The sequence below is a fragment of the Myotis davidii genome, unplaced genomic scaffold, assembly GCF_000327345.1.
Source record: "Myotis davidii unplaced genomic scaffold, ASM32734v1 scaffold151, whole genome shotgun sequence".
Lineage (NCBI taxonomy): Eukaryota > Metazoa > Chordata > Mammalia > Chiroptera > Vespertilionidae > Myotis > Myotis davidii.
The window spans coordinates 2,927,077-2,936,545 of NW_006285248.1; the positions used below are offsets into that span (position 1 = coordinate 2,927,077).

Genomic DNA, 9,469 nt, shown 5'->3' on the forward strand with positions numbered 1-9,469 from the left:
AGACATGGCCTAGTCTTTTCCTTTCATCTCATAAACTTTGCAAATAAGGAGACTTTCACCACAATGCTATCAGATGGTGGTAGAAATCCAGCCAGGCAGTAACAGAGCTTTTTTTTCTTTTCTTTATTGATTAAGGTATTATATATGTGTCCTTATTCCCCCATTGCCCCCACTCATGCCCTCATCCCCGTGGTGTCTGTGTCCATTGGTTAGGCTTATTCCATTGTGTAGATGTGCCATAGTTTTTTAATCCACTCATCTGTTGATGGGCACTTAGGCTGTTTCCAAATCTTAGCTATGGTAAATTGTGCTGCTATGAACATAGAGGTGCATATATCCTTTCTGATTGGTGTTTCTAGTTTCTTGGGATGTATTCCTAGAAGTGGGATACAGAGCTTTTAATAACAGTGTTTTAAACAAGGTGGAAATTTATTTCTTCTACCTCTTTATATTAGAGGATCCTGGCAGTCGAGGAGTGGTATGGCAGCCCACAGTATCTTGTAGACCCAGATTCCTTCTCTTTCCATTCCACTATTCTTAGCTCATGGATTCTATCCTCCAAGTTGCATCATGTCTATATCCCAGGCAGTAGGATGGAGTAGGTGGGAAAGGTAAAGGGGGTATGTCTTCCTCTTAAACTTTCTTTATTTCACTCAGTCATTCCGTTGAAATCTTACTGGTCATAACTTAGTCTCATGGTCATACCTAGTTTTAAGGAAATCTGGGGAATAAAGCCTTTTAGCTGGATGTTATGAAGAAAAAAAGGTAAAGGGGCCGTTAGGTTGGAAACTAGGAGTGTTTGTCACTAATCTCTTCTGTTGAAATTTCATGGGTTCCAAATCAATTGAGAAATTATTCAAGAGTTATAGCAGGTGAGACTAAAACATCATTCTTATAAAACTGACCAAGCTGATGTTAGAAAGGGGCTTATATCTGCAGTCAAGTGTTTTCCTAATATTGAACCCTAGAATTACACAGACTTACCCATCCAGTTCAGAAAGTAATAGACCAGGTAGAGCCTGTCCCTATTAAATGTTTGCTTCCTGCCAGCAGCTCTTTCTCAGCAGAAAGAGAATAGTGGGTGAGGGAATAGAGAGAGGCTGTAAGTGTTACTTATGTCATCAGAAATGAGTGTTACCCTCTGCCTTCTCCTTTCCTATAATACCTTATCCTAAGAGTTTAGCAAGGTGCCTGGAGTAATTAAAGCATTCAGTTTATGGTGATTATTATTATAGTGATAATTTAAGCAGTTTGAGTAGCTGATAGTATTTCTCAGAACCTATGCATTTAACCTTCCCACATGCACTGCTATTTTAAATTCACCATGAGATAAATCCTATCCTATATAATAAGAGGCTAATATGCAAATCGACCAAATGGTGGAACAACCGGTTGCTATGATGTGCACTGACTACCAGGGGGCAGACGCTCAATGCAGGAGCTGCCCCTGGTGGTCAGTGCGCTCTCACAGAGGAAGCGCCGCTCAGCCAGGAGCTGGGCTCATGGCTGGCAAGTGCAGAGGCGGTGGCGGGAGCCTCTCCTGCCTCTGCAGCAGTGCTAAGTGTGTCAGTCCGACATCACCCGAGGTTTCCCGGACTGTGAGAGGGCGTGGGCTGGGCTGAGGGACCCTCCCAAGTGCATGAGTGTCGTGCACCGGGCCTCTAGTTTATAAACAATTTAAAAAGGCCTTACAGGTACCTTTTAGAGAAATAATTTTAAACTTTTGATGAGGTCACAATTTCCTTTGCAAAGTTAATGAATCAATGTATATTGCATAAATTACATATATGATTTCTGGAGATACGTGGGCCTTAGGATAACATCTTATGGTGTAGATAAAATTTAAAGAAGTGTAAATACCTGCATATTACTATAAACTGTCATCAATGACTGTTGAATAAGGTAAGTACAATTTGTGAGTAGGAAGGTGATAGTTTAAGATCAAGTGAGGCAGACACACATTTGAACTCCTACCATGCTCACCTACTAGCTTTTCAACGTTAACATATTATTAACCTGAGTATTATTGTGTCTTTTTAAATCAGTGAAATTAAGGTGATAATAGCTCCCATATCACAAAGTTGAGGAGAACATAAGTTAATACACTTAAACCATTACTTCTGGGCCGAATAGGGTATTCACTTGCTATTTGCTGCTGTTGCTGTTGTTTTTACAGTGATTAGTGTTATTGTTATTCTTTGCCTTTCTAACATCACCCTGATTATCTTATAGGTTCCAGTGCCTAAGTTGTCCTGGATTTTATAACTTGGAGATAAAATTATTCTTCCTTTATATCTATTTTCATTTTTTTTAAAAGTAGTCCTTAAGAATAATCTTCATGATTTTGATCTTTCTAAGAAAGACCTTTCACTGCCTGCTTATGGCTCGTCAGGGAGAAAGTCTTTTGTGTGCCCTTCAGAATTTCCCTTCTTCCTTTGCTTCCTCTCATGTCTCCTCCCTAGCTCTACAGAAACAGAAAGATGTCAGTTTGATACCTCTGGCCTCTTTTTAAAACCTGGTAATGGTATTTATCCTGTCAACAGTTCCTGGGTATTTAGCATTTTACATCTTCATCTGTCTTTATTATTTGCGGGAAAGTCCTTAACTTTCCCCATTCCTTTCTGATGAATAGCTTAGTCTACAGAAGTTTGGTCCCCTCTCTAAGAGTTACAGATCCCCTGCTGTTTTTATAGGTTGACTTTTGACACAGACTACTTCTGTTCAAGGAGCTCATTGTTGTTAAGTTAGTGCCAGTTTATACCAGAACTTAACTTTTAAAGCACATTTAAATGGACTTCTTAGTGTGGTTTTTTGTGTGTGTTGATGTTTAAAATTGTCTAATTTTTTTTCTACGGACCCAAATAACACATGCTTATTGTTAAAAATTTAAAAAAAGCATAGATAAAGAAGAATATAAATATCTCCCATAGTTCCATGCCACCAAAATAGTCACTTTCAAATTGTTTTTGTATGATTCTGTTTTGGCTTAACTGTTCCTTCTTTGCTCACATCTTGTTCTTGACTTTGCTCTAGATAAGCAATGTCTGTATATAAGTAAAATGTGTGTCTATAATTTTTACATGTTCTTCATTTTCATAATTGTTAAAAGTAAAGAACATCGAAACTTTTGATTTAGATACTCGTTTTAGCAAACAATGATTTTTAAAATAAGATAAGATGTTTTGGATATAATCTTTCCATATGATAAAGGTCATGTTTTTATTTTATTGATTTTAGAAGAAAAACAACAGTGAAGACATTATGTATTTATGCGGATTACAAATCTGATGAAAGCTATACTCCAAGCAAGATCTCAGTCAGAGTAGGAAATAATTTCCATAACCTTCAAGAAATTCGGGTATGTTTTCAAATTTTAAAATATGTATATATCAGTCAGGCTCTTTAGAGGATAGTCATGTTTGATATTTAGTTAGAGGGATTAAAATGTTAATACAGGGGTTGGCAAAAGTAGAGAAACAGTGATTTGTATGGAAAATAATACAATAATAAATAATAACATAAGAATATTGTGTTTCACTTATTCACAATTGTAAACCTACTTTTGCCCACTACTGTATTTAAAATAAAATTGTTGCTATTTAAGAATTTTGTTTCATATTTTATAATATTTAAAAAAAATTTTTGAGTTCTAATGGTCACTTTTATTTTTTCTCAATACTTTATTATGGAAATTTTCAGACATAAAGAAAAGGGGAAGACTTTTTTAGTGAATTCTAATATGCTCGCCTCCTAGATTCTATAATTGCTGATGTTTTGCTATATTTGCTTTATAATAATCTGTCAGTCCATCTAATTTTTATATATATATATCAAAATGTCAAAGTAAGTTTCAGGTATCTATAAATATCATCACAAATACTTAAGCATGATATATGATAACTGGAGTTATTACTATTTGCTTAGGTTCATTTTTTTAAGGTAAAATTTATATAAATTTTGCACAAATCTTAAGTATAATATTTGGTAAGTTTTAGCAAATGCATATATCTGTGTAACACTAACGCCTATTAAGATATAGAACAATTCCATTACCCAAGAAAATTCCCTCATGTCCTTTCTGAATCTCCATTTCCATTTTACCCCCAGAAGTAACTGTTCTGATTTTATGTCTATATGTATTCATTCATTCATTCATTCTATAGATCATTTTGTCTGTTCTAGATAGAATGTCATATAAGTTGAATCAGACAGGGTGTAACTTTTATGTTTCATTCAGCCTAAGTTTTTCAGGATTCATCCATGTTGTTGCACGTATCATTACTTCATTCTTTTTTATTCCTGAGTTGTATTGTAGTTCATTGTTTGAATATATTGTAGTTTATTTTTCCCCTGTATGACTTTTTGAAGCTATCAGGACAGTGCTTTTGTGACCTGATATTTTTTTAGTTTTAAAATATTTACATTTGAGATATTTTAATGATTTTGAATTGTATACTTGTGAAGTTCTGGACCTTAGCATTGTTTCTTGTGAGAAAAATAATTGAACTCAAATAATCATTAAAAGCTTTAAATTCATTGGTTCTGGGGGATCTGGGAAGCACCTGTGATTTTTGAAAGACTTCCAGTTAACTTGTTGGCCCCTAGACTCTTATTTGACTTGTTTATATTAAGACCCTGTCTCTCTCTTTGTATTAATCACATGAATGGGTCATCATATTGAGAAATCATTTGGGATCAGAATTGCTTTGTTTTGGTTTAAAGCGAAAGATTTGTCATATAATTGCTCAGGCAGGTTGAAATATGTGAAGCCCTGGAAATACTAGTAAAGTTTTGATTCGATATGCGTGGTATATATTTGAAATGTTCGCTAGATGTCACTGTTGTCCTTTAAGTACTAGTCTCATATCCAGGATAAGTTCAAGACCTGAAATAGTTCTTAGTTGTACGTACTAGGTTTTCCTAAAGAATATATATATTTACCAAAAGTTCCTTGATACATTTTGGAAATGTACATCTTCATACATGATTTCTATATTTATGTGTTAAATATATGTTTTGTATTCTGTTGTAAACTGGAGAAACTTTGACATTTGGGCCATTGTGGAATACTTTTAATCTAGTTTTTGCTTCTATTATATCAATTAAGTGCTAAAACATTAGCCATATAGAATAAAGGCTCTTTTAGGTAGTATCTTAATTTTATTCTAAGTGTGTTTATATTTCTGTATAGTGACCACATAGCCCCATGAGACCAGTAATACTAAATATTACCAGGTGATAATGTAAGTTGTTTTCCTGAAAAACTTAATGAACATACTGCTTTTCTGCCACAGTTCTCACTAAGGAACCATAATTCTTATATTTTGCTTTAAAATATTAGTGCTGCCTTTGCAGTTCATGATATAAAGGGTACTTCATCTTTTAATTATACATCTTTATATGTGATTTATTCTGTTTACCTTTTCCCCTTTATAAGTTGAAGAAATAAGAATCTCATAGCATTTTGTTTTTTAAGGGAATATAAGCAGATCGTGATTTTATTTCTTACATTACTCTCTATAAGATCTAAATTGTTATTTTTAAAAATCTTTACTTCTTCTACTCAGATAGTAAGTGATTAAAATAATGTGAAATTTGAGGTTTTAGAGCCATCATTTTATTAATTATAGGACTGATTTAACTGAGTGGAAAATCCAACTAAACCTTTATATTTTTCCATGGATGTTTGCCCACTCGAGGGTGTAGTGTGTATTAGAGTGTTTTAATAGGTTTTCCTTTTTTACTAGAAATTATGGGTTTGTTTACTTGAAACACTCTAAAAACCTATTTTCTGTAATTTTATTATTGATTTGAGTAGCAAATAAAAATTTTTAGTTCAGAGTGAAAACAGCTATTGGCTATCCTGGTTATCCAAAAATTACTCTTTCTCTATCATGTCTTCCTTCATTTCAGTTCTGAAGCGTGACTTTATATCTAGATCTTTGTTACCTTTGTTGAAAAATCTCCACGAAGAGATGAGGCCCTTCCTTTACTATTCTAGAATGCATTAACTTCTAGACATGAGGAGAGACTTAAAATGGAAGTTAAGTTTATATTCTCTGCTTAATGGCTACAAGATACTACAGCTGGCTTTGGCCAAATAGAACATTTTTGTCACCAAAGGTAAATTTAATTATGCTGTTCATTCTACTTTCTTTTTTCTCTCTCAAATTGTAAACCAACAACCTAAGAACATTTTATAAGATGTTTATAATATATTGCTTTTACACAAGAGACTATTTCTAAATAGAAGTGAGATTTAACACTCATTTAACTTGAGTCTTAATGTCATTATCTTTTTAGAATACTTTCTAAATCAGAAAGTATTTAGAATACTTTCTAAAAATTTAGAATACTTTCTAAAAATATTTCAATTGTGTTACTTTTAAGCAGTAAGTTATGTTCATGTGTTCAAAATGTTACTTAAGAGAAGTTTTCAAATAAAGATGTACATGCTTTTTAAACCTTTACATTTTAGCATTATGTTTTGGTTTAATGTTCTTTTCGTTTGTTCTCAGAAGAGAAAATATATGTGAAGAAAATTATTTTTTTAGTTAGATTGAGGAATCAAATCGTACTATATTGTACATTTGACCATTTTAACATTTTAGAGGACACCCCCAGCTAAAGTCCAATAAAATTTAAAGTCCTTATCAATTTGCTGATAGTTACAGTCATCCCCAACCCCCAATCCACAGATGCTCAAGTCCCTTATATAGAAGCCTGGTGCATGAAATTCGTGCATGGGTAGAGTCCCTAGGCCTGGCCAGCAATCAGGGCCGATCGGTGGGGCAACCAGCGGGGCGATTGGGGGGCCCCCGCTGACACCCACCTTGGCTGGCCTGGTGCCGCCCACTCGCCAGTCCCGCACCCCACCGCTACTGCTGGTCGCCTCTCTCTGAGGGGCGATCAGGGGAGGGGGGCCCACTGGCACCCACCTTGGCTGGCCCGGGGCCTGTGGGCTGGGGGAAGCTCCTGTGTTGAGTGTCTGCCCCCTGGTGGTCAGTGTGTGTCATAGCGACCGGTCATTCCACTGTTCAGTCAATTTGCATATTAGGCTTTTATTATATAGGATGGTACAGTATTTGCATGTAACCTATGTACATCCTCCTATATACTTTATTTTTATATATTTTTTAATTTTTATTGTTGATAGTTTTAAAGAAGTCACCCAATTACCCCAACCCCCTCTATCGTCCTCCCAGCCCCTGCCCCACCCCAGGCTTTCACTACACCGTTGTCTGTATCCATTGGTTATGCATATAATCCTCCTATATACTTTATATCATCTCTAGAATACATATAATACTTAATACAATGTAAATGCTATGTAAATAGCTGTCACTGTGTTGCTTAGGGAATAATGACAAGGCAGAAATGCTGTACATGTTCAGTATAAAAGCAACTGTCCTAGGCCTCACTACATAGTACATGTTAGCAACACGGTAACATCCCCCCCCCCAAGTGTTTCAATCATGGTTGGTTGAATCTGCAGATGTAGAATTCCCAGATACAGAGAACTGACTATATTTTTCTTTTTAAAAACTATTGTAGGAATATTTGTAATTAAATATAAATCTAAAGTGGTTTATTAGACATATAGTCACAGCTCTCAAAATTATTTCTATACAGTTCTGTGAAAAACAACTTGTTAAATAAAGTTAAGCAGATATTTTCAGCTTATGTGAAAGTTGTCCTTTGGTTCATTGTTAGCATTTTGCTTCTAAAATTTGTCATCAAAGTTTATCCTTTTGTCACAAAAGGATAAAATATTGATGGAGGGCAAGATTGAACACTTAACTGAATTTTAAACCTTGATTTCATCTTCAGATAATACAGCTGTTACCAAGTGATTTTTAAAAAAGAAGTGGCTTGGGCAAGTCTTCAGTGTTAAGAGAGATATAATGATATTTTTCCTTTCTTTCATGTAGACAAGCCTTTTGGCTCTCTACCTTGTGTATTAAATCAGTGGCCTGGCTATGAGTGTCCATATATGGTATTTTGACAGAAGTGGTTAATAAGTCAGCTCTTCTATTAAAATAACATTTACTATTATAATTTGAATTCCATTAATGTGTGTGGTAGAATAAGAAGATGTAGACAAAGGCTCTGACTCTATTAATTGATTTTAAAATTTATATTCTTATGAGGGGCCTATTTTAAACAACTTGATATAAAGTGGGATGATTTAGATAGTATCTACAAACATATTGGTTTGAGCGTTTAATTTATTGAATCTTTGGAAAAAATGCTTTTTATTGAATTTAGCTAAAAGAAAATAATTATAAAAATTAGTTTTTATAGCCCTGGCCAGGTGGCTCAGTTGGTTGGAGCGTTGTCCTGTACACCAAAAAAGATTATGGGTTTGATTTCCGGTCAGGACACATACTTAAGTTGTGGGTTTGATCCCTAATCAGGTCGTGTATGGGAAACAACTGATTGATGTTTCTCTCTCATAATCGAACTTTCTCTCCCCGCCACTCCCTTTCTCTCTAAAACTAAATAATAAAATAACAACACATCCTTGGGTGAGGATTTTAAAAAATTAGTTTTCATAACTAACTTTAGAATATCTTTGAAATGAATAGAGAATGTTTTGGTGTGGTACACATAATTTTTAGGCCACAAATGTTATTCTCTCTTATCCCTCACTTAAAAGTAACATATGCAATTAAAAATTATTCATAATTATATACAATACTTATTTCCAAAATAGAATTGAGATAACTAAGCATGTGGGCTATATTTTCTTTTAAAACTGAATTATTTTGCAAAATAGAATATCATATATTTTTATGAGAGAAATATTCCTGTATTTCTTATGGTTCTTTTATTTTTTATTTATTTATTTATTTTATCACCAGCATTTAGAAAACCAGTTATTGATGGTGCACGACAAAGCAGGGCTCCCTGGTCTGGGGACACATGCATGGTCTTAATATAGCGAATGTTTAGCCTGCCCTGATTATTACAAAATCAGAACAGCGAGTCTTATGGTTCTTTTAGACCACAAACTTAGGCTACCGATTTTTAAAGAGATGTAGTCTGGCATTACCATACAAGACAGATTTGTGTTTTATTTGGTAAATATTTATTTCCATACAAGACAGATTCGTGTTTTATTTGGTAAATATTTATTTAGGGCCTGCTAAGTGCCTGATACTGTGTTAGGACCGGGGATACAGCAAAGTCATTGTTTCTGCCCTTAACGCAGGCAAATAAATATCAACAATTACAGTAGTAAATACAGGGGGCTATGGGAACACATGGAATATTAGAGAAAAAGTTTTAAAAGTTTTTCTAAAAGAGTTGATGGTTCATCTGAATCTTAAGGATAAATGTAAAGCCTGCTCAGGTGGATAATAAAGTGGAGGCATTCTAAAAGGGAGCACAGAGCACATGCAGGTGTGGAAGCCTGAGCATGTGGCATGATAGAACTGTGAGTAATTAAATATGCCTGGAAGATGGG

The 9,469-nt window shown here is 34.5% G+C and overlaps 1 protein-coding gene across 5 annotated transcripts in view; it reads left to right on the forward strand.

Annotated features, from left to right (window-relative positions):
* Nucleotides 1-9,469, forward strand: part of ANAPC10 (anaphase promoting complex subunit 10) — a 52,466-nt gene that overhangs the window by 17,113 nt on the left and 25,884 nt on the right. For 3 of the 5 annotated variants that reach the window (XM_015558897.1, XM_006755958.2, XM_015558896.1), the window contains one exon: nucleotides 3,238-3,358. The exons of 1 other annotated variant lie outside the window; for it this stretch is intronic. In XM_015558897.1, the coding sequence (XP_015414383.1) occupies nucleotides 3,238-3,358 (121 nt within the window). Of the gene's footprint in view, nucleotides 1-3,237; nucleotides 3,359-5,191; nucleotides 5,244-9,469 lie in introns of those variants that run through there. One more of the 5 variants, XM_015558898.1, reaches the window with a different exon arrangement.